The sequence below is a fragment of the Podarcis muralis genome, chromosome 2 (genome assembly GCF_964188315.1).
Source record: "Podarcis muralis chromosome 2, rPodMur119.hap1.1, whole genome shotgun sequence".
In the NCBI taxonomy this organism is placed as follows: Eukaryota; Metazoa; Chordata; class Lepidosauria; order Squamata; family Lacertidae; genus Podarcis; species Podarcis muralis.
Genome location: NC_135656.1, coordinates 112,971,228 through 112,996,175, shown reverse-complemented (window position 1 = coordinate 112,996,175; position 24,948 = coordinate 112,971,228). Strand labels below are relative to the sequence as shown.

General features: G+C 47.5%; 2 protein-coding genes across 2 annotated transcripts; both read right to left on the bottom strand.

Annotated features, from left to right (window-relative positions):
• Positions 1 to 652: 652 nt before the first annotated feature.
• On the bottom strand, positions 653 to 9,716 carry LOC114590982 (zinc finger protein RFP-like). Its single transcript, XM_077922264.1, has 7 exons — positions 8,844 to 9,716; positions 8,207 to 8,302; positions 7,688 to 7,918; positions 6,707 to 6,729; positions 5,532 to 5,653; positions 4,543 to 4,575; positions 653 to 4,318 (listed from the first exon to the last, which is right to left on the bottom strand). Exons 1-7 carry the CDS (start codon positions 9,273 to 9,275, stop codon positions 3,810 to 3,812), a joined length of 1,446 nt encoding a protein of 481 aa, XP_077778390.1. The 5' UTR covers positions 9,276 to 9,716; the 3' UTR covers positions 653 to 3,809.
• Positions 9,717 to 12,465: 2,749 nt separating this feature from the next.
• Positions 12,466 to 23,917, bottom strand: LOC114592290 (zinc finger protein RFP-like). Its single transcript, XM_077922266.1, has 7 exons — positions 23,249 to 23,917; positions 22,575 to 22,670; positions 21,557 to 21,787; positions 20,505 to 20,527; positions 18,996 to 19,117; positions 15,104 to 15,136; positions 12,466 to 13,031 (listed from the first exon to the last, which is right to left on the bottom strand). Exons 1-7 carry the CDS (start codon positions 23,678 to 23,680, stop codon positions 12,523 to 12,525), a joined length of 1,446 nt encoding a protein of 481 aa, XP_077778392.1. The 5' UTR covers positions 23,681 to 23,917; the 3' UTR covers positions 12,466 to 12,522.
• Positions 23,918 to 24,948: the final 1,031 nt, after the last annotated feature.

The window sequence follows — 24,948 nt, the reverse complement described above, 5'->3', positions numbered from 1 at the left end:
GCATATAAATTAAATAAGCAGGGAGACAAAATACAGCCTTGTCGTACTCCTTTCCCAATTTTGAACCAATCAGTTGTTCCATATCCAGTTCTAACTGTAGCTTCTTGTCCCACATAGAGATTTCTCAGGAGACAGATGAGGTGATCAGGCACTCCCATTTCTTTAAGAACTTGCCATAGTTTGCTGTGGTTGACACAGTCAAAGGCTTTTGCATAGTCAATGAAGCAGAAGTAGATGTCTTTCTGGAACTCTAGCTTACTTAAGGTAAGTAGGATGTTGAAAGACTTTTGGGAGGTGTCAATTTGCTGAAGGGCTCAGGTGATATGTGTTATTTAATTTTGGATCTGCTTAAATGGCTTTTCCTTTATCTACAGGAAAGCCTCCGCAACTGCTGATAATCCGCATGCAGATGTGAGGCTGGATGTTTGAGAAGATGTTCAGGAAATGACTAAAATATTAATGTGAAATCCTATTCTGCATTGCTATCAATTCAGGTGTGATAGCCTGATGTTTGCATACTTTTTGGAAAATAAAACTGCTTTATTTTGAGCTCATGTCTGTGTGCATTCATGGTATGGTTTGCAGACTCAGTAGGAGGCAGTGTGGTGGAGAGTTTTGGCAGCCTTTTGGATACAATATTGAGTCAAGTACATACATTTTGAAATACTTAGATTGTTACATTATTTAAAACTACATTTTGGATACATTCAGAAAAGTACAGCATACTACGGCATTTCATTAAAGATATATTCACAAATACATTTTGTAAGGGAAACACATTTTAAAAGGAAGCTTCATGGAGAAAAGAGGTACGCTTCAAAGAGGTACACTTCGTGGAGAAAAGATTCATTTCAGTAAGGGCACCTCAGGGAGAACACATTTAGACTCATTTTAGTGAGACATGAATAGCAACAGGCACGTTACATTAAGATGATGCAAAAAAAATGGAGAAGGCACACATTATATCACATTCAACGATGCGTAAAAAGTCACAGTAAGATGACATATTCCCAACGATGCGTTCTTCAAGGCACAGTTTATTATTGTTGTGGGGCTTTTGGGTAAAATGATATCATTATGATCATTTTCCCTTTATTCCCCTCTCTGACCCTGATTCTCTTATGACAACCGAGGCTGACAAGTGGAAAAACAAACTCGGGACTCTTTTTGGAAAAAGGTGAGCGATGGGGAGGCATGGTAAGAGTTATAGAAAATGTGGCAAAAGTGGACAGGAATATGATTTTCTCCTCATAGGCTTTGAGCTAAAGTTCTTGTGTGTTCCAAATGCTGCAATGCTCCTAATTTTGGGGCCTTTCCATAGGGAAAAAACTCCTGCTTGATGTTTTTATTAAGTTCTTAAATATGCTGTAAGCTGTCCAGAGTGGCCGAGGAAACACAGCAGATGGATGGGGTATTATTATTCTTATTTTATTATTTAAGAAGTGTGCCCCACTCAAAGGTAATAGTTTGCATGGTAAACATTCGGTCTTTGATCTAACGCCAATCTCTCACAGCCACCTTTAACTGATGAATGAGTGGGAAGGGAGAGAAAGAGAGGCCAGGGCCGTAGCTAAGGGGTGGTGAGGTGGGCCCCTGCCAGGGAAACAGGTGAGGGGAGGCGCAAAATTGGCTAAAAATATGTCCATAAATATGTCTATAAATAAAAATATCGATTATTGCCTCATAAGAAAAGGTTTTGTGATAGGAATTTTGAGGTCTCAGATATATGGTAATGTTCATAAGCGTACCAACCAAGCACGTACATAGATCAGCACAGGAAGACCGGCCTGGAACCATTTTGATTCCTAAGCTGAGCAAATGTTTTATCTGCAAGGTCAAAGTGGGAAACTTCCCCATTGTCTCTTTCCTCTCAAATCCTGTCTTAAGGGCACATTTAAGATATGAATAGGGTGTGAGCCTGTGACCTGGCCCAGGAACTGGTATTTATCATTACAAAAGACTGGCCAGGCTCCCCAGGAAATCCAATCAAGTAACCTGCCAGACAAGAGATAAACAACGACAGGAGAAAAACAACATTCAAAAAATTTCTGTTTTACACCGCCTTTTCTGTGATGTATGTATGCTGTTTCTGGGGGTGGTCTTGATCTACACGGTGACAATTTCAAATGTCTTTATAAGGCCTCGCGCGCCATTGTTCTGGGTTCCTCCTCCTCTCCTGCGGGTGAGGGGAGCACCCTGTTGCAACAGATCAATAAAGATCAGGCTTACTAGCTGCTTTGCTTCTCAATATTCTCTAGTTGGCCTCTGTTATCTTCTCCTACCAATAGGGAACCTATGTAAGGACTCTATATGGGCTCTTTGATACCGCATAAGGGAAAAGGGCAATTTTTGTTCACAGCAGTTTTTAATAGAGGGTGAATTGAATGGGTGGAGGGGTTGGAGGAGAGGTGGAAAGAAAAGCTAATTTGTCCATGGTTGGGGGTGCAATCTGGGCAGTTCTTCCAGGGGCACAAAATCACCTAGCTATGGCTCTGTGAGAGGCGAATGCTTTTAATATTTACGGCCAGAGCCTGGATCAGGTAAGGAAGGAAAGGGATTCTGGAGCTTCCAACTCTATGACCAGTTCCTTGCTGAAGGAAAAGGGAAACTGAGAGCAGGATTGAGGCTGAGGGAAGTTTCAAGTGGTGCCCATTCGAAATTCAAATTTTATTCAGAATAGTTGATGGTATTGTCTATAGGAAGCTGTGTCACTGTCTTTCAGGAGTTTGAAGAACTAAATCAGGACAAGAGTGAGTGCAGGATTGTTTTTTATTCCAATTACTAGGTCGCTTCCTTTCACCTTTGTTCCCGCTGCACCAATTGAAGGAGCTGATTCCCAAGGGAGAGTATGAGAGATGAAAGGCAGGTTTCAGCTGCTAGAATAGTGATTGCTGCTAGGTGGAAGTCACAAACTATACCCACAAAAGAGGAACGGATTTGTAAACTAAATGAATATTTAATTTTGGCAAAATTAACTGCTATAATAAGAAAGCAGTCGAATATTTTTTTTAAAAAAGGAGTGGAAATGTTTTGATGAATATATGGCAAAATACTGCTCAAAAAAGATATGCTAATATGCCTAGATTAAAATGTGAAGTACAGTGATACCTTGGGTTACATATGCTTCAGGTTACATACGCTTCAGGTTACAGACTCCGCTAACCCAGAAATAGTACCTTGAGTTAGAACTTTGCTTCAGGATTAGAACAGAAATCGTGCTCCGGTGGCGCGGCAGCAGCAGGAGGCTCCATTAGCTAAAGTGGTGCTTCAGGTTAAGAACAGTTTCAGTTTAAGAACAGACCTCCAGAACGAATTAAGTACATAACCAGAGGTACCACTGTACTGGATGGAAGAAAAAAAGTAAGGAAAGATAATAAGAATATAGAGATGACTTGAGAAGACTGTAGAATGCACAGATTATTGTAAATTGTATAATGTGGAGGAAATCGAGTGGGGGCGGAGGGAAGTGGGAGGAGGGAGAAAAGAATAATATGATGGATTGAGGAAATAGAAATGTAAATGTATGGGGGGATGGGGAGGAAATGGTGTTGGCTTTGGTACATTTGTATTGTAATGTGATATGTGAAAACCAATAAAAAGAAAGAAAGAAAGAAAGAAAGAAAGAAAGAAAGAAAGAAAGAACGGAAGGAAGGAAGGAAGGACTGGCAGGAGAGTCAAGCAATTGGTGAGGTTTACAAAAGTGGCCTGAGGAAAGAATTACGCCATGATGGAGACTCACGTTCTGCCAATATGGCTTCCCTTTTAGTGCCTCTGAGAAAAGTCTGGAGAAGACTTGTCTGTCTCTACACTCAAGAGATTGTCAGGTGGCCTTTGGCGGACACGTAAAAAAAGGGCTGGAGGGTCTCTCCTGAGAAGGAGGCTGCTGAGAATGTGTAGAGGAGGACTGCTGTATCTGCATCATAAAAGGACACCCGTCCCCCTTCACAGTTCAGGGCCACACGGATCCTCTTGGGCTCCTCACTTGGAAGAGGGTACTCATGGGAGGAGGATAACTCATACCCACCACCCCACTTCCCCAAACCCCAGATCCCTTCCCTAGTATCAAAACAGAACTTGCCCTTCCTCTTCACAGACTTTCTGGCCACCCCCACCCCCCACCCCTCCTCGCCTCCCACAATGACCTCCCAGAAATGTCTGCCTGCTGTGAAACCCTGACATCCCAGCACATAGCCATATGTGTCAAATCTCTCAGGGTTGTTTGGTAGGTATTTAAACACTTTCCCCCTTCGCACACTCTTTCGATCCTCAGACAGGGAGAGCCAGGGATTTGCTGTGTCCGGATCCAATGTGACGTTTTCTGTGGGGGCAGATGAGGAAAGAGAAGAGAAACGATGTCAGCTGGGAGACTGACACTTCTTTAGACACATGAGAGAAATATGAAAAGGGTTTTCATGCACTGCGTTCAGAACTGGGGTGCTCCTTAGGTTCTTAATAATGATTCTTTAAACATCTGCAGTTCTTTCAAAGCACTTCACACACCTCTCCTCAGAAACTGTGCCTCCTTTAGATCCTGAAATTTACCTTGATGCAGCTGAAGTCCAGAGTCCAGAGTGTCTGGAGAAGAAAAGGGAAGAGAGATTTAGCATCACACCACCATCCAGAGAACAAATCTGGTAACAACAATATGAGCTCCTGAGATTGTAGGTGTGGTGTCATCCCATCATCCCAAACCACCAGCCACACCAGTTGGAGCTTATGAGAGTTGCAGCTGAAAATGTCCGAAAGCCACCACAATGGCCATCCCTGCATAAGCCAGGGCAAGGGCAGTGTCCAAGTTCTAGGCCTGCTCAGACCTAAGAAGAAGAGCAGGACCTCCAAAAGACCTCCCAGTCAGTATCAACCTTGAGATGTAAGATCTCTTCCAGGACTGGAGATCTCATCCCCAGTTCCCTCTGATCCCAGATGGCTTTTTGACAGCCCCCCGCCTCCTTCACATCAATCTCAGGGCCAAAGGAACTGAGGAGATGCCTGAGAGGCTGTAGGTGAGGCTACTTGGGAAATGGGTGAGGAGCGTGAAAGCATCTAAGGCCTGGCGGAGAGATGTGAAGCAGTAAAATACAACTTTCTACAGAAAACGTACGCAAGGGTTACTTTCCTGGGGATTGTGCATAAAGTTGTGCAATGTCAGAATGACCCCTAGAATTGCCCCTGCCATCTGAGATCTTGGACAGCCCTGCGGGACCTCACAAGAGCATCTCAAAGCCCAGTAAGCAAGGAGGATGGCTTAAAAGCAAATTCCGTGTAGGGATTAAAAGTGCCTTTTCTCATGAGAGCCTCCAGAGCCCAGCCAATGAGGGCTTCCTGCTTGCTTTCTGTTTATTTATCTGCAATCCACATAAAAGTTTTGATTGTGTAAGTAAAACCAGCATCTGTATATTAAAGTGTGGCCTCTGGACATTGAAATAATAAATAAACCTTTCCTGGTATTACTAATATTACGTATGACCTGGAGCCTTTCATAAACACTTTTAAACATCCAGTATAAAATCCCTGTTGCCTTTCTTCATTACCTTTGAACTGCTTCATGACTTCCTCCAGGAAGAGATTCATATCACAGACGTCCCAGATCCTCCACTTCAGGGCAGGAGGAAAAGCCACAGGAGGATTCTTAAATTTCTGCTTTGCCTGAGACCTGGGAGGAGAAGGAACAAAGTCAAGCCACCATCCTTCCAATGCAAGGAGCTTTCTGACAAGGCAGGGGTCTCATCCTGATGATAAAGGCATGATGGATATATCCTGAAGACTTGGGAGCAGGGTTTTTCCAATGGCAAAAGGCAGCATCTAGAGAGCACCTAACAAGTTGAAGGAAAACCGACACACACCTGCTTCCAAAATATACAGAAGGAAATATAGGAATATGAGATTGAAGGTAAAGAAGCTGATATATGCAAATTATTATTATTTTTTTGAAGAAAACTTAACAATACAAGGGTCTTAGGCAGAGATTTGGACTACACCAATTTTAGTGAAGCATTTCAAGTGAGTATAATAATAATTATTTTTTAGCCCAGTGGTTACATTTAAAAAAGGAAAAAATATTAGAAATTAAAACTGTATTTTCTAAACATGGAAGATTTTAAAATACGTTGCAGTTGTCTGGAGGACAAGGCTCTCAGAGGCTACTCTCCACCATGGCTGGGTCAAAGGCAGTGGTGCCTGTGAACTCCAGTTGCTGAAGCCACCGGAGGAGAGTGTCCTCTGGGGCTCAGATCCTGCTCACGAGTTTCCCACAGGCATTTGGTTAGTCACTGTGAAAACAGGATGCTGGACTAGATGCGTCACTGGCCTGATCCAGCAGGGCCTTTTCTCACATCCTTATGGCTGAGGAAGAAACTGCAGAAACCTGAAATACACTGGATATTTAAGGGTAAGTTATAGTGAATATATTTACAAGCCCCTTTGGAATGTCTCCCCTTTTTGTATCAATTGCAGAGGAAATGAATCCATCACAGAGAAGGGCCTTCAGAAATATGCAATGGGAATGGCTTCCTGTCTGTGATTGTAGATGGGACCAACAGATGCAAATGACTACGAAAACGTGTCCCTGTTTTTGTCTGTGATCTTGTTAAATGCATGATGGAGTCCTAAGCTATCTCTGGAAGGAGGAACTGGAGAGCGAGTTTCTCACCTTGTGAACTGGAGCTTTCCTAGAATCAGAATAAGGCAGGGGTTTTCCATCACTTACCTCTGCAAGGAGCTTCCAATATCCTGGTGGGAAAGAAAGAAAGATGTCAGTGGAGCCATTTCTGCACTGCAGTGATGACTAATAAATGCTCCCCTTCTTCCCTTTTGGCCAAGTTGTCCAAATAGCTGAGAGGTTCAATCTCACCCTGGTTTACCATTTTGCCCTGCAGTGCATGCCAGCTCCATGTTCACCTGCTACCAATTTGTTTACTGCTAGGTACATCTCATACTCCCGTCTTAGATCCCAGGACAGCACCTGAAGGAACACGCGCTTGATGCAGTAATGATCACCAACTTGGAAGGGTTTGGAAGGTTGGGTTTTGCAAACTAGCCACAAAGTGTGGGAGGCAATATCAGTTGTATTCAACTGGTTTTACTCGGATACACTGAAATTAATGAACCTTGGATAGCCATCCCCATTAGTTTACTCTGAGTAAAGGTTACTTGACTACAAGCTTCTACCTCTGGGAATCACAGATGGGGAGAGCCCTATTGGCTTATGGGCTTCCCAGAACAAAGAGAGGACAGGATGCTGAACTGAAGGTGCTTGCAGTTTGATCCAGCAGGACCCTTTTTTGTGACGCCAGAGCTAATAGTTTTCATCCTTCTTGTACCAACTGTTTTTTTTTTACAACGATATTTTTCTGTGGGGGAGGACTAAGGAATGCTTGTACAATCATACCTCAGCTTGAATGTGCTTCAGGTTGAGCGCTTTCGGGTTGCGCTCCGCAGCAACCCAGAAGTAATGGAGTGCATTACTTCCGGGTTTTGCCACTCGCGCATGCGCAGACGCAGAAAATGACAATCTGCGCATGCGCGGAAGCAGCAAAACACAACCCGCGCACGTGCAGATGCGCTGTTGCGGCTTGCATTCCATTCAGGATACAAATGGGGCTCTGGTACGGATGCCGTTCGCATCCGGAGTTACCACTGTAGTCTGAAGCAGCACACTCCACCCTCTCACATCAGGATGAGGCCTCACCTGCAGGAGTTCACTCGCTGGTTCCTGAAGCTTCTCCTCCATCTCCCGGATGAGGCTGTCAAGAGAGGAGAGTTCCCTGGAGAGTCTGGCCAGGTGTTCCTCCCTTTTGGCTGCAATCTCCTTCTCCACTTCTGCCATCTGGGCCAGAATACGTTTCTCTTGTTCTTCCAGAAACTGGTGCAGTCGCCTGAACTCAGCCACCATCTTTTCTCTCTCTGCATCTGTTTGTTTCTGCAGCAAAGAGGTTGAAAGAAGAGAACAGTGGGCCAATATCAGGCATCTAGTCTGCTCTTGCAGGATGAAGAGGCCAGATATCTGAATTCCCTTGGAAGGGAACGCCTGACATATTGAGCAGAGAAAGAACTTCTTAAAAATTTACAAGCCCACCCACTCCTTTAAATGGTATTTCATGCCCTGTGGGAGATCAGACCGTTCAAAAAGAAACCTCTTTCTCTATTTCCCCAGATTTTGATTTAAGACTACAGCACTTTTTCACTTCCAAGTAACAGTGATGCTTACAAGCAGGTCTTGGCTTTCCTTTTCTGCATCTGCTTTAAATTCCAGTTTTTTCTCTCTCTCCTTCCTCACATTGTCTAGGCAGCTGCTGATCTGATCCTGAAAAGAAAAGAAAATCAAACTTTGGTTGTTTTTTTTTATTTGCTGGAGTTTTAGTATTCATAATAACAGGAAAGTTGAATCACATGCTTGCTCCCTGCCCCAAATACTGTGGTCTTTGCCTTCGTCATCCAAGGAGTCTGTGGCGCAATGGGTCAGTGTGTCTGGCTGTTAACCAGAAGGTTGGTGGTTCGAGCCCAACCAGGGACGGCTGTGGGCAGAATTCCTGCATTGCGGGGGTTGGACTAGATGGTCCTTGGGGTCCCTGCCACCTGCACTGCCCCACCCTCCAGCCCTTTCCTAAGGGAGCTGCTTCCAGAGGAAGGACTGTGGTTGAGTTACTCCTGCATGCAGGGGGGGTATGGGGGGCACTGTACCCCCAAAAGAAAAAAAGGAAATGTTTATTGAAGAGTTTTGGAATTTTAGTTACTGTTTGGCTGCAGGAGGGGAGAATACATTAAAACATTTTCTTGCAAGACCCCCTTCTCTGTAGCTCTTTCACCCTCAGCATCCCCAAAGGAAACCCAGAGAGATTTCCTACCTTGTACTCCTGCAACGCCTCCTCCAGAGGGATCACCTCGTGGCCTTTGTGCTCCTTGGATACATTACACACCACACAGATGGGGGCTTCTTCCTCCTTGCAGAAGAGCTTCAGGGGCTCCTGGTGCTTCTCGCAGACCCTCCCCTTTCCTTCTGCCCCCTTTCCCCCTGGAAGGGAGACTTTCTCGGCTCCCAGTATTTCCACAACATTTGCCAGCGGCCGATTGGGGATGAGGGTCCTGTGCTGAATGATTTCTCTGCACAGAGGGCAGGAAGCCTCTCCCTCGGACTTCTCCCAGCACTGGATCAGGCAGGCTCGGCAGAAGTTGTGCCCGCACTCCGGGATGATCACCGGATCCCGGAAACACTCCAGGCAGATGGAGCAAGTGGCTTCCTCGCAGAGATCCTGCACGGCACCCCCAGAAGCAGCCATCGCCAGGAAGAGAGAGAGCTTGGTTGCCTTTTCTTCGCTTTCCGTGTGCGAATCGCTATGTTTCCGTTTCCCGGGAGGAGATTATTCCACGTGGTGACTCAAGATTTCCCTTCCGCTCCGCAGATGTGGAGTTAGCAAGGAGATCTGGGATATTTCTTCTCCCGCCCAGGAAATTTAAGCAGGACGACTCAGGATCTCGGCTGCCTTAAAGACAGTGGAACAGGGTCTCTTTGAAATGGAAATTTATTTATTTGTAATGAGAATGGGCAGAATTCCTTGCTTCTAATTTAAAGGGCCATGCACCTAGGAGAGGCAGAGATAAGTGCTCTTGTTTGTTATTTTAGCTTCACCGCCAGCCTCGAACACCACTGAATGAATAACTCAAACTCTGCCGACTTTTTCCAACTGCAGATCACAATGTTCAGCCCAAACTCCACTGCGATGCACATTCCCACGGCAGAATTGGACCCTCGTCCGCAGCCACAGACCTGTGAAATTTTTAAGCTGCTCTTCAGGACCAGTTTCTTCCCATCCCCCCCCCCCCCATTGATCCCATCTCCAGTCTGTCCATCCTCTCAGAAAAATTAACATTAACCATGGAATTTTTAAAAACCATTTTGTGTGTGGGGGGGGGGAGTGTTCTCTCTTTTTACTTGTGGTATTTTATATCTTTATATACTGCTAAAGTATTATTGTTTGGTGGCTGATACATACCATATTTTTATGTGTATAAGAAGCCCCCATGTATAAGACCCCCCCTATTTTTTGAGGTCAAAATGAAGAAATAAAAATATTTTAAACACCAAACAGAACAACTTTGATAGTTTATTAAATATCTAGGCAATCACCAAAACCTGTGAGCTAATCCTTTCTGTCAAAAAAAATAAAGTGCACTCCTATGTCTACTCAAGAGTAAGTTCAAAGGGACTTATCCCAGGACACAGGGCTATAGGCTTAATTTCCTCTTTGCTCCACAGAGCTCAGAAGAGGTTAGAAAGATGTGCTGCCTTCACTTCCACTTCCGACTTGAGAATTGCCATTTGGAAGACCATGATAAAAATGTTGAATGAAAACACCTATTCCTATTTGTTGCCCCATCTCTTTGGCATTGGTTGTGTAGCAGGAAACCACCACCCCCATCATTCAGTTTGTACAACCTTCACACACACTCACACTCACACACTACATACGCTACGCTTCTGTTATAAATTCATAGAAAATCAACCATACATCGGATTTGCACTGCTCCACTTTTATTTTACTCCATGAAGGAAGGACTACAAAATGGGGAAGGTTTGATACAGGGCAGCCATAATCTTTGAGCATACCAGTACATACACAGGAGCCATGCCCAGTTGCTATGCCAACCCTGATGGTCCTAGACAGAAGAAAATCAAGATCACAAAGAACTTGCATATGGGAGTGGATTCAGCATGGACTGGAACAAAGGACAATGATCAGCTCTTCCCTCTGGGGGCAGGAAACTGCAAACTCCCCTCTGTCACCTGGAAGTGACTCATGGGGAGGGGGAAAGGGGGAACCAGCCAGGTGACAGGACACTCAGGTTACCATCACAACTGCTCCCTCACCCCCTCCCTTCTGGGTGTGGTCTTGATCTATAGGATGGGAATTTCAAAAGTCTTTATAAGACCTGACACACCATTTTTCTGAGTCCCTCCTCTCTCCTGCAAGTGAGGGGAGCACCCTGTTGCAACAGTTCAATAAAGGCCAAGCCTACAGGCTGCTGTTTTGCTCCAAGTTATCCTGGTTGGTGTCTTGGTTTTTGTCCAAGGGAGCCCTCGGATTTTTCCGTTAACAGTTGCAATGCTTCCGTTGAAAACAGGGTGAGGAACTATTATAATTGGCATTCTTTTCATCCCCCCCTCAATTTGCCCACAACTGACTGTATTTTTAAAAATAGGGTGTCAATAGGGTACCTGCTTTCTCACTGAAGGACGCGGGTGGTGCTGTGGGTAAAACCTCAGCGCCTAGGACTTGCCAATCACATGGTCGGCAGTTCGAATCCCCGCGGCAGGGTGCGCTCCCGTCGTTCGGTCCCAGCGCCTGCCAACCTAGCAGTTCGAAAGCACCCCCGGGTGCAAGTAGATAAATAGGGACCTCTTACCAGCGGGAAGGTAAACGGCGTTCTGTGTGCTGCACTGGCTCGCCAGATGCAGCTTGTCACGCTGGCCACGTGACCCGGAAGTGTCTGCGGACAGCGCTGGCTCCCGGCCTCTAGAGTGAGATGAGCGCACAACCCTAGAGTCTGGCAAGACTGGCCCGTACGGGCAGGGGTACCTTTACCTTTCTCGCTGAAATGGCAGGTATGGCTGAGGCTCACTTCTCTCCTGGTTGTGGGATTCCCACAATATTGCAATAAGGCAATATTGCGTAAGTCAGGAAGACACCCCAAAAATGCCCCCCAAGGAACCATCCCAACCTGTCTGAAGCCAGAGATCTTCAGAGCTTTATGCAACCTTTGTAGAGGCCGGTAAGCAAGGTGGACTTAGAAACTGTTTCTCCCACTGCCAAAGCCCCCCCCCCCCAATTGCTTCCTGGGCTCTGGAGACTCTTGTGAGATCTCACACAGTCCCTTCCAAGAGGTTTTCCCATCTCTCGCCCTTTTTCTATTTATTAATTTGTTTTCACAAAGGCTGCAATCATGCAAGTAAGTTGTGCGTTCTGGGTCGACTAGCAAACAGGTCTCTGATTTTGCTATATTGCCACATAAGCTTCACTGAGTAGCAGCAAAAAAAAGGGGGGGGTTGGGATTTTTGAATTTCCATTCATGGTCAGTGGAGGTTTTGGGGGAGGAAAGGGAATCTGAGAGTAGGATTGAGGCTGAGGAAGGTTTTAAGTGATGCCCGTGCATAATTCTGGTTTTATTCATAAAAGATGATGGTATTGTATCTCAAGTTGGAGGTTGTAGAGAGAACATCAAAACAGGAATATTGCGGGGGGGGGGATTGCTGTTGTTTCCTAAATTATTTTCTTGCTTCTTTCCCCCTTTGCACCTCCTGCACTGAGAGAAAACAGGCAAGTTTGGGGACTGACAGGAGACCCAGTCAATCAGTGTCATTTACAAAGCTGGCCTGGGAAGGGAGAGTTATATCATGATTGACACAAGGGATGGCCAGTCACAGTTCTGCTAATATGGTGTCTCCTTAAGTGTATGTCAGCTCAGTCCTGAAGAGAATGAAAATGTCATGATAGCAATGAATATGCACTTGTCTGTCTGCACCTTCAGTCAAGAGAGTCTCAGGTTCCCTTTCTTGCTCACGAAAAAGAAGGGCTGGAGGGTCTCTCCTGAGAAGGAGGCTGCCGGGAATGTGCAGAGGCGGACTGCTGTATCAGCATCGTAAAATGACACCTGTCCCCCTTCACAGTTCAGGGTCACTCGGATCCTCTTGGGCTCCTCACATGGAACAGGGGCCTCATAGGGGGAGCATAACTTGTACCCACCGTCCCACTTCCCCAAACCCCAGATCCCTTCCGTAGTATCAAAACCTAAATCACCCTTCCTCTTCACAGACTTTCTGGCCACGCCCACCCCCCACCCCTCCTCTCTTCCCACAGTGACCTCCCAGAAATGTCTGCCTGATGTGAAACCCTCACATCCCAGCACATCGCCATGTGTGTCAAATCTCTCAGGGTTGTTCGGCAGGCGTCTACACACTTCTCCCTCTCTCACACTCTTTCGATCCGCAGACAGGATGAGACAGGGATTTGCTGTGTCTGGATCCAAAGTTACGTTTTCTGTGGGGGCAGATGAGGAAAGAGAAGAGAAACGACGTCAATGGGGAAGCTGACTCTGTTTTAGGTACATGACAGACATAGCATCCCCTCTGAAATGAACAGGGACTCCATGGCTCTGCATTCAAGACACGTTCTCAATGATTCTTGAAATATTTGCAGTTCTTTCAAGTGTTTGAAGTACTTAACACACATTCTCTACATAGAACCCTTGCAACTGTTAGGATTCTCAGCCGTCAGTCAGAGGGAACTGGCCTCACACCAGGCATTCGGCTCGAGATCCTGGATGACCTTCCCGTCTGCTCCCCCGGCAGACGCAGGCAAGGTCACAAATCGGCGATCCCACTCAACGTGAGAGGGACACACCCTCCTCCTCCCTGCTGCCCTCAGGGAGGGGGAAAGAGACAGACAGAAATCTATTTACATCTTTTATTTCTGTCATCCCAGCAGTACAGAGAAAACATGTCTGTACACTCCAATCTCCAGAAGAAGACCACACACTCCGCCCCTGCACTTCCAGTACAGGTCAGATGACACTCTGAGCTAACATCCGGTGCTCAGCACAGAGAAAAGACTCCACCTTTTCTCCAACATTACAATTCCAGACATCAACATTGTGTTTTGCATTCCAGCCACCTGCAGCTGACTTTTGCATTGCTGCTTTTTCCTGACAGCAACTTCCCTGTAAGTTCCAAGGATGAAGAGTCTACCACCATCTGAGGGACTCCATTCCATGTTCTGTAGTGTGATGCAGGAGTCCCAGGCCGGCGTTTGGGCCTATGGTTTGTTTCCCCCAAGAAAGCTATGAGCAGTTAGCCAAGAACAAACTCAATTTTAGCTTGCAGTTTGGTTAGAGCAATGCAGAAAATTGATAGTTCTATTACATCGTTCATATGAATGGCTTTCTTTTCCTATGAATTGTGTTAATCGTTAATGCATTCACACACACACACACACACATTTGTCACCTTCAATGCAAAGACCCCATCCTGGCTCCCCAGACCTGATTTGGCTATATAATTCATCTTTTTCTTCACTGTTCCTCACATTTATGGAAAAGGTGGGCAGTGGAAGCATCACGAGAAACCAATTTAAAAATTGGTCAGGCTGGTGGACATTACAAAGAAGATCTGCCCTGCAGTCCTCCCTACCCCTGCCACATTACAGAAAGTAATCAAGTGATTTCTTTTTAAAAACACACTTTTGCACTTTGGAAATTATGAGGGATATTGGATGTTCCCAGTGCTGCTATTAGTTTTTTGTTTTGTTAAATGTAATGGGTTTTTCCAGTTTATTGTATTGATTAGCTTTTATGTATTTTACTCAGTGTTTTCTAAAAGAATCCCAGAATATGATTTTAAAGGTAAATAAGAGTTTCCTTTATGCTGCCATTTTTACATCTTTTCCAGCTCTTATGATTCCCTTTCTGTGATGTCCAGAATCAGGCCAGACTGGACTTCTATCTTCCCATTGAGCCTTTCCCCCCAGTCTGTGGTGTAATTCTGCCCTGCTCTTTTAGGTTTACTCAAGTTTCTCTTGTTTTAGCAGAGAAGTCATGTCTCCCCTCCAATACAAAAGCTGAGGGAAGACCCCCATCTTGCAGGGAACGCGGAACCCCTGGAGTCCACACTCAGGCAGCCCCCAGCTCCCTCCACTGACACCAGAACCCATTCATCTTCTAGCCCCCAAAGGTTGTTGCAGCCATTTTCTGAGCTATTTGTGCTCATGCATTTCCCACTCTTACACCTTACTCTTACATAAAAGGGGTGGGGACCCTGTATGGCTCAAAGGGATATTTCCCCCTCATGTGCCGGGAGCCTATGGCTTCAAACCACCCCTGTGTCTTATGGAGATTGGGCACAGAAAAGCCAGCCTTCCTGGGCTGGGGGCCTCCTAAGAGTCTGCAGGATCAGGCCAAGAGCCCCTCTAGCCTAGCAGGCTGCTCTTACAGAACAGATGCCTCTGGGAAATAAGGGGAAATATGGCATGGACGGAAGAGCTGCAGTGGCCTGGTCTTTTGAGAAGCGGATCCCATCTCTCCCGAATTAGTGTCTGTGCTTCACCCGGAAATGTACCTTTTCGCAGCTGAAGTCCATATTCCACAGTGTCTGGGAGAGAAAAGGGAACAGAGATTTACCACCACACCATCATTCAGACAACAAACCTGGAATGAACAATATGAGCTCATGAGATTGTAGCCAGGTGTTGTGGACTACAAGTCCATCCTCCCTAACCACTGGCCATGCCATCTGGAGATTATGGGAGTTGTAGTTAAAACTATTTGAAGGTCTCCATACTGGCTATCCCTGCATAACCAGGGCAGGGGTGATGTCAAAGGTCAGTCCTGACCAAATCTTGGGAGGAGGAGCAGGACCCCCAGAAGATCTCCCTGTCAACAACAAGGTCCAGGCATGCCTGTTTCAGGACGGGAGGCCTCAACCCCTCTGCTCCTGGCTCCTGGACAGCCCTCCTCTCTCCTTCTGCCCCCCTTACAGGGGGATGTGTGAAAGTGAGATGTGTGAAAGCACCTAAAGCCTGGCTGAGAGATGTGAAGAGTTCAAGGACAACTTTTTACAGACACTCACCACTTGAGGGAGGCTTACATTCCTGAAGATTGTGCATAAAGGCAAATGGTGCAAAGTCAGAATGACTCCCGGAATCACCCCTGCCATCAGAGATCTCAAAACGGTCCCTTGAGATCTCGCAGGAGCCTCTCAGAACCAAGTAAGGTCTTAAAAGCGATTTGCACGGTGGCCAAACCCTTCGTGGCAAGAGCTTTCAAGCCCTTTACCTTGCTGACTGGAATCTGGGAGGCTCCCCCAAGATCTCGCAGGAGCTTCCAGAGCCCAGCAAGAAGGGTTTATCCTCCTCTTTCAATTGCCTAAATAAAATCAGTTGTGAGTCATCTACATAGCAAAGTGTGGTTTCTAGATATTGAAAGAGAATAAATAAATTAGCCTTCTATTTTCCATGCATGGCTAATATTCCGTATGACCTGGGGCCTGTCATGAACACTTCTAAACATCCACTACAAAGCACTTTCAGCCCTTCTTTAAGGTAAAGGGACTCCTGACCATTAGGTCCAGTCGTAGCCGACTCTGGGGTTGCAGTTCTCATCTCGCTTTATTGGCTGAGGGAGCCGGCGTACAGCAGTAAAGTAATGCTTTTCCCTGGCTTGGGCTCAGGATATTTCCGTTCCACCTTAAAAGGGAGCAGGCTTTGTGAGTCACAGAGTCTGCGTATTTCCTGTTCACAGGAAGTTTATGTTTTGTCTCTTGCTTTCGTTTCTCTCTCTGTGTCTGAGACACTGAAGCAGGCAGCCATGTTTTTTCTTTGTTCTGACCAACGCTGAATAAACTTGTAAACTGCGAGAGGCCAAGTTACAGGGAACCAGGCAGAGGGCCTTCTCGGTAGTGGCGCCCGCCCTGTGGAACGCCCTCCCATCAGATGTCAAAGCGATAAACATCTACCTGACATTCAGAAGACATCTGAAGGCAGCCCTGTTCAGGGAAGTTTTTAATATGTGACATTTCATCTTTGTTGGAAGCCGCTCAGAGTGGCTGGGGAAACCCAGCCAGATGGGCGGGGTACAAATAATAAATTATTATTATTATTATTATTATTATTATTATTATTATTATTAGCTCTCCTGAGTGCGTCTTTCGCTGTGCGAACTCTGCTGATGGAGCGTGCAAGAGCTCTGGAATGTGGGAAACTACCGTATTTTTCGGACTATTGGACGCACCGGTCCATAGGACGCACCTAGATTTGGGGGGGGAAATAAAGGCAAAAAAATTTATTTCCCCCCCCCCCCGCCAGGCGCGGGGCTGGGGCGGGGAAGCCCGAGCTTCCCCCTCCCCCAGAACGGGACCCAGAGCCATGCCGAAGCTGCGCGCAGCTTTGGCATCGCTCTGGGAGCTTGCGGGGCTGGGGGAGGAGGAAGCCTTCCGCCAGCCTCCAAACCATGTCGGGAGACAGCGGGATGGCGCGCTGCGCCTCTCCCGCTGTCCCCCGAGTTTGCGGGGCTGGGCCAGCCTTCTAACCAAGTCGGGGGACAGCGGGAAGGGCGCGCTGCGCCCCTGCCACTGTCTCCCGAGTTTGCGGGGCTGGCGACGGGGAGGAGCAGGCTTCTCCCCCCGCCAGCCTTCTAGACAAGTCGGGGGACAGCGGGAAAGGTGCGCTGCGCCTCTCCCGCTGTCCCCCGAGTTTGCGGGGCTGGCAACGGGGAGGAGCAGGCTTCTCCCCCCGCCAGCCTTCTAGCCAAGTCGGGGGACAGCGGGAAGGGCGCGCTGCGCTATCCCGCTATTCCCCGACCTGATCTGGAAGTTGTGGGGCTGGGGGTGGGGGGGAGAAGCAGGCTTGCTCCTCCCACCCCCAGCCTCCAGATCAGGTCGGGGAATAGCGGGATGGCGGAGCGCCGCCATCCCGCTATTCCACGACCTGATCTGGAGGTTGTGGGGCTGGGGGGGGGAGAAGCAGGCTTGCTTCTCCCACCCCCAGCCTCCAGATCAGGTCGGGGAATAGCGGGATGGCGGAGCGCCGCCATCCCGCTATTCCCCGACCTGATCTGGAAGTTGTGGGGCTGGGGGTGGGGGGGAGAAGCAGGCTTGCTTCTCCCACCCCCAGCCTCCAGATCAGGTCGGGGAATAGCGGGATGGCGGAGCGCCGCCATCCCGCTATTCCCCGACCTGATCTGGAGGTTGTGGGGCTGGGGGGGGGGAGAAGCAGGCTTGCTCCTCCCACCCCCAGCCTCCAGATCAGGTCGGGGAATAGCGGGATGGCGGAGCGCCGCCATCCCGCTATTCCCCGACCTGATCTGGAAGTTGTGGGGCTGGGGGGGGGGGAGAAGCAGGCTTGCTCCTCCCACCCCCAGCCTCCAGATCAGGTCGGGGAATAGCGGGATGGCGGAGCGCCGCCATCCCGCTATTCCCCGACCTGATCTGGAGGTTGTGGGGATGGTGGGGGGGAGAAGCAGGCTTGCTTCTCTCACCCCCAGCCTCCAGATCAGGTCGGGGAATAGCGGGATGGCGGAGCGCCGCCATCCCGCTATTTCCCGACCTGATCTGGAGGTTGTGGGGCTGGGGGGGGGAGAAGCAGGCTTGCTCCTCCCACCCCCAGCCTCCAGATCAGGTCGGGGAATAGCGGGATGGCGGCGCTTCGCCATCCCCCTATCCCCCGAGCTTGTGGGGCTGGGGGGGGAGAAGCAGGCTTGCTTCTCCCCCCGCCAGCCTCCAGATCAGGTCGGGGAATAGCGGGGTGGCGGCTCTGCGCCTCCCCGCTGTCCCCAGCTTTTGGGTGCAGGCTGCTGCCCGCAAGCCTTGCGAGCCCGCGGGACATCCCGCCGGGCTTGCAAGACTTGGGATAGCTTCCTGAAGCCTGGAGAGCGAGAGGGGTCGGTGCGCACGGACCCCTCTCGCTCTCCAGGCTTCAGCAAAAGCCTGCATTCGCACCATAGGACGCACACACATTTCCCCTTCATTTTTGGAGGGGAAAAAGTGCGTCCTATAGTGCGAAAAATACGGTATTTCTGGGGCTCGTGTCGCTAATTGCTGATACTGTATCAGAGCGGTACCTATTTATCTACTTGCACTTTGACGTGCTTTCGAACTGCTAGGTGGGCAAGAGCAGGGACTGAGCAACGGGAGCTCACCCCATTGCGGGGATTTGAACTGCCAACCTTCTGATCAGCAAGCCCTAGGCTCTGTGGTTTAACCCACAGCGCCACCCGCGTCCCCTTCAGCCCTTCTTTACTACCTCTGAATTTCTTCATGACTCCCTTTACCATCCCCTTTCAATTGCCTAAGGAAAATCAGTTGTGAGTCATCTACATAGGAAAGTGTGACTTCTAGATATTGAAAAGAATAAATAAATAAACATTCCATTTTCCTAGCACTGCTAATGAGCTGGAGTCTTTCATGAACAATTTTAAATATCCAGTACAAAATATTTTCAACCCATCTTTACTACCTCTGAATTTCTTCATGACACCCTTCAGGAAAGGATTTATATCTTTGAAGTCCCAGATCCTCCACTTCAGGGCAGGAGGAAAAGCCACAGGAGGATCCTCTAAGTTCTCCTTCTCCTGAGACCTGGGAGGAGAAGAACAAAGTCAAGCCACCATCCTTCCAATGCAAGGAGCTTTCTGAGAAGACAGGGGTCTCATCCTGATGATAAAGGCACCATGGATATATCATGAAGACTTGGGAGCAGGGTTTTCCTACGGCAAAAAAGAGCATCTAGCTGACGTGTGGATCTAGAAAGCATCTAAGAAGTTGAAGGAAAACCGAAAGACACCTGCTTTTGAATTTTGAATGAAATATATGAATAGGAGATTGAAGATAAAGAAGCTGATATATACCCATTATTATTTTTTAAAGAAAAGTGAACCATACTGGGTCCTTATGCAGAGATTTTAGGACTACACCAGTTTTAGTGAAGCATTTCAAGTGATTAATGAGGAAAACAAAATAGATCTGGTATGTGCATTTCTGAAATATAAGGAAGTTCAGAATGCTTTAGAATGGCTTTTGCAATTAACATTATAAATCTATTTTAGCACAGTGGTTATATTTTAAAAATGGAGAAAATATTAGAAATTAAAGCAGTATTTTCTAAACATGCAAGATTTTCAAAATTCTTGAATTTTTGAACATGTTGTAGGTGTTTGGGGGAGAAGGCTCTCAGCGGCTACTCTTCACGATGGCTGAGTCAAAGGCAGTGGTGCCTCTGAACTCCAGTTGCTGAAACCACCAGAGCAGAGTGTCCTCTGGGGCTCAGATCCTGCCCACTGGTTTCCCACTGGCATCTGGTTAGTCACTGTGAAAAGAGGATGCTGGACTAGATGGGATCCAGCAGGGCCCTTTCTCACCTTCTTATGGCTGAGGAAGAACCTGCAGGAGCCTGAAATACACGGGATATTTAAAGCTAAGTTATAGTGAAGATATTTACAAGCCCCTTTGGGGTGTCCCCCTTTTTTGTATCAGTTGCAGAGTAAATGAATCCATCACAGAAATGGACCTTCAGAAATATGTAATGGGGAACGGCTTCCTGTCTGTGATTGTAGCAACAAACTACCACAAAAATATGTCTCTACTTTTGTCTGTGATTTTGTGAAATGGACGGTGGAGTCCTAAGCAATCTCCGGAAGGAGGAACTGGAGAGTGAGTTTCTCACTTGTTAAACAGGAACTTTCCCAATACAGTGGTACCTCGGGTTAAGTACTTAATTCGTTCTGGAGGTCCATCCTTAACCTGAAACTATTCTTAACCTGAAGCACCACTTTAGCTAATGGGGCCTCCTGCTGCAGCTGCGCCACCAGAGCCCAATTTCTGTTCTCATCCTGAAGCAAAGTTCTTAACCTGAGGTACTATTTCTGAGTTAGCGGAGTCTGTAACCTGAAACGTATGTAACCTGAAGTGCATGTAACCCGAGGTACCACTGTACATTATCTTAAAGCAGTAGATTTCCATCACTTACCTCTGCAAGAAGCTTCTGATATCCTGGAAGGAAGGAAAGAAAAATATATCCGTGGAGCCATTTCTGCAGACAGCCCTGCGGTCAGTTATACTAAGCAGCTGAAGCAGAGAGAGGTTAGCCAAGCACAAAAGACCCCCAATAAAATACACAGTGCCACAAAATTTTGGAATAATCGTCAGATGGCAAAAGTCAGCCATTCCAGTGATGACGAATAAAAGGTCCCTTTCTTCTCTTTTGACCAAGTCACCCAAACACCGGAGAGATTCAATCCCACCTCCCTGATTTGCCATTTTGCCTGCAGCGCATGCTGGTTCCGTGTTCACATACAACTAATCGGTTCACTGCTATGTACATCCCACACTCAATCATATCCTGGGAACCACCCTGAGACTTGTGGGTATAGGGTGGTACACAAACTTATTTTAATAATAATGATAATAATAATGATAATAATAATAATAATAATAATAATAATAATAATAGGTCACCCCCTCTCTGGCTGGACTCAAGACAGCATCTGAATGAAAAGATGTTGCAGTGCCAATTTGGAATGCCTGTGTTGGAGGCAGTATCGGTTGTTTTCAACTACCTTTTACTCAGACACACTGAAATTAATGAACCTAAGATAGTCTACTCTGAGTAAAGGTTAATTGAATACAGAGTTCTGTTGTCTTGTGGGCTTCCCAGAGACCTCTGGTTGGCCAATGCGAGAACAGGAAGCAGGACGGAAAGGGCCTGTGGTTTGATCTAGTGACAACTTGAAGAAAATATTGGGGGGTGGGCAGGTAAGCTACGCCCCACATAATCAATCACAAGATGCAGCACACAAACCCAATTTCAATAGAAATGCCCATTATTGGTGGCGGGGGGGGGGCTGGCCCCCTCAAATATTTTATTCGGCAGTCTAAGGGACCTTGGCCCCTCGGAGTTAGCTGCTATGTCATGTACTGCTTGTTCCTCTGACAACAGTATTTTTATGTGGGGAAGGACTAAGAAATGCCTGTAGTCTGAAGCATCACACTCCACCCTCTCACATCAGGATGAGGCCTCACCTGCAGGAGTTCACTCTCTGGTTCCTGAAGCTTCTCCTCCATCTCCCGGATGAGGCTGTCAAGAGAGGAGAGTTGCCTGGAGAGTCTGGCCAGCTGCTCCTCCCTTTGGGCTGCAATCTCCTTCTCCACTTCCGCCATCTGGGCCAGAATACGTTTCTCTTGTTCTTCCAGAAACTGGTGCATTCGCCTGAACTCAGCCACCATCTTTTCCCTCTCTGCACCTGTTTGTTTCTGCAGCAAAGAGATTGAAAGAAGAGAACAGTGGGCCAATATCAGGCATCTAGTCTGCTCTTGCAGGATAAAGAGTCAAGTTATCCGAATTCCCTTAGAAGGCCACTTCTGACATATTCAGCAGAGAAAGAGCTTCGTAAAAACTTACAACCCCACCCCCTCCTTTAAATGGTCTTTCAGGCTCTGTGGGAGATCAGACCATTCAAAAATAAACCTCTTTCTGTATTTCATATTTATTTTCCCAGATTTTGATTTTGTTTGCTTCTGCACCAGCAAAAAGAGAAAGAGGAGGAGAAAACCAGGCCAATATTAGGCATAATGCTGCAGGATGAAGAGACCAGTTATTAGAATTCACTTGGAAGGGCATGTCTGCCATTTTAGAGAGATCACTCCAGCAGGAAAAGAGTTTCGTAAAAATTTACAAGCCCACCCCCACCTTCAAATGGTCTTCCATGCCCTGTGTGTGATCAGACTGTTCAAAAATACTGTAAACTTCTTTCTGAATTCCATCTTCATTTTTTCCCAGATATTATACTACAGTATTACCTCCGGGTTGCGGATGGGATCCATTCCGGAGCTCCAGTCGGATCTCGAAGTTTCAGCAACTGGAGGTGCCTGTTCTGCGCATGTGCGTGATAGACCGCTTCTGCGCATGCGCGCAGTGAAACCCAGAAAAATACTTCTGGGTTTGCCATGTTCGCATCCTGAAGTTTACATAACCAGAGGGTTGTGTAACGCGAGGTACTACTGCATAACATTTTTCACCTTAAATAAAAATAATGCTTACAAGCAGGTCTTGGCTTTCCTTTTCTGCGTCTGCTTTAAATTCCAGAATTTTCTCTCTCTCCTTCTTCACATTGTCTAGGCAGCTGCTGATCTGTCCCTGAAAAGAAAACAAAATCAAACTTTGGTTGTTGTTTTTCTTTGTTGGAGTTTTAGTATTCATAATAACAGGAAAGTTGAATCATCTGCTTGCTCCCTGCCCCAAAGACTGTGGTCTTTGCCTTTGTCATCCTGGTAGCCTGTGGTGCAATGGGTCAGTGTGTCTGGCTGTTAACCAGAAGGTTGGTGGTTCGAGCCCAACCAGGGACAGCTGTGGGCAGAATCCCTGCATTGCGGGGGGTTGGACTAGATGGCCCTCAGGGTCCCTTCCAACTCCACCATTCTGTGTTTCTATCCCTGCCTCCTCCATTGCTCCTCCCTCCAGCCCTTTCCTAAGGGAGCTGCTTCCAGAGGATGAACTGGGGGTGAGTTTCTCCTGCAGGGGGACATTAGGGGCACTGTAATCCCCAGAAAGGAAAAAAGAAATGTTTATTGAACAGAGTTTCCGAAGTTTACTGACAAGAGACTCTTTGTCTGCCGGAGGGGGAGAATATATTAAAACATTGTCCTGCAAAACCCCCTTCTCTGTAGCTATTTCGCCCTCATCAAACCCAAAGGAAATCCAGAGAGATTTCTTACCTTGTACTCCTCGAAAGCCTCTTCCAGAAGAATCGCCTCGTGGCTTTTGTGCTCCTTGGATGCAATACACACCACACAGATGGGGCTTTCGTCCTCCTTGCAGAAGAGCTTCAGGGGCTCCTGGTGCTTCTCGCAGACCCTCCCCTTTCCTTCGGGCTCCTTTTCACCTTGAAGACGGAGTTTCCCGACTGTAAGTTTTTCCACAACATTTGCCAGCGGCCGATTGGCGATGAGGTTCCTGTGCTGAATGATTTCCCTGCACTGAGGGCAGGAAGCCTCTCCCTCGGATTCCCCCCAGCACTGGATCAGGCAGGATCGGCAGAAGTTGTGCCCGCACTCCGGGATGATCACCGGATCCCTGAAACACTCCAGGCAGATGGGGCAAGTGACTTCCTCGCAGAGATCCTGCTCGGGACCCCCAGAAGCAGCCATGGCTGCTGCCTCGCCCGGAAGAGAGAGCTGGTTTCGTTTTCTCTCTTTTCCGTCTGCAAATGGGCGTGTTTCCTTTCCAGGAAATTCAGGTGCTATAGCTCGAGATCACTACTGCCCGAAGAGTTGGGTTAAATGGGAGACAGTCTTCCCGCCATGGGAATTTATATTTTTTAAAAGGAAGGGTATAATTCCTGGCTGCCGATTTAAGGAGCCGTTTTCCAAGGAGAGGTGGAGGAAGCGAGTTTTTTTTTATGAGCTCACTCATTCGAAAGCCCGTGAATGAATCTGAATCTGAAGCCCCTCCCACCCTTAGTAGCAACCCATGCGTAAAAAGCAGGAAAGTCCAGCATGAACAGAATTTACACTGATCTCTGAACAGACACGAGAGAAGTGACGGTGGTGGGTGGGGTGGAATCCAGGACTCCTGAGTTCGCTGGAGGCCAAGAGGGAAGCTGGACATCTTTTCCAACATTTATTGCGCACGGGCACCCAACTCCTTTTGCTTTACGAATGAATGGCGCTTTCGCAGGGCAGGTTTGGGCGTGAGAGAATTCAGGACCGACGGCTTACGTGGCTGGAGCTAATGTCAACACGAGTGAAGGGTGCGACGTGGCACAAAGTCCCGGCCCCACGCCCTGGCCCATCCTGCCGCCAGGTCAAGTCACTAGTCCTCGGTGAGGATACCAAGCGGCGTCGAGGCACCGCCGCCCCCTAGCGACCGGGTATGGAAACGCGGAGTGTGTGTGTCAATCAGCACCTCTTCCCCGCTCCATGGAGAGGTTTCAGCTCTGAAGTTGTTGCTTTCGGAGCCCCTTTCCCGCTGTAAGACACAAAAGTTCAGACTCCAAGGAGCATCGCAGCCGGAGCCCAACCCTCCCCTGTGATGCACATTCCCACGGGACCATTGGACACCCATCCACAGCCCCTGAGAACATGGGATGGAGGCTAGGGGGTTTCGGAAGAGATTAAGAAAACAATCTGCCTTCACTTCCTCTTCCCATTTGAGGAGTGGGACTCTGTCAGAAATGTTTCTGCTATGCTCCCCCCCCCCTTGGCCCTGTTCCCGGTTCTTCAGTTGTCTGGCTGCCATGGCAGATAAGGCCGAGTCTCACTCGCCCAAAGGACTTGGAATGCATGCAGAAGTTGCGGAGACAAACATCAGAAAACAGTTTAATAAATCTCCCGCCACCCCTCTCCAAGGAGCCCCTGCAGTTCAATAAAAGCCTCCAGAATTCTCTCTTCAATCCCATTTTCATTAACATTTATTC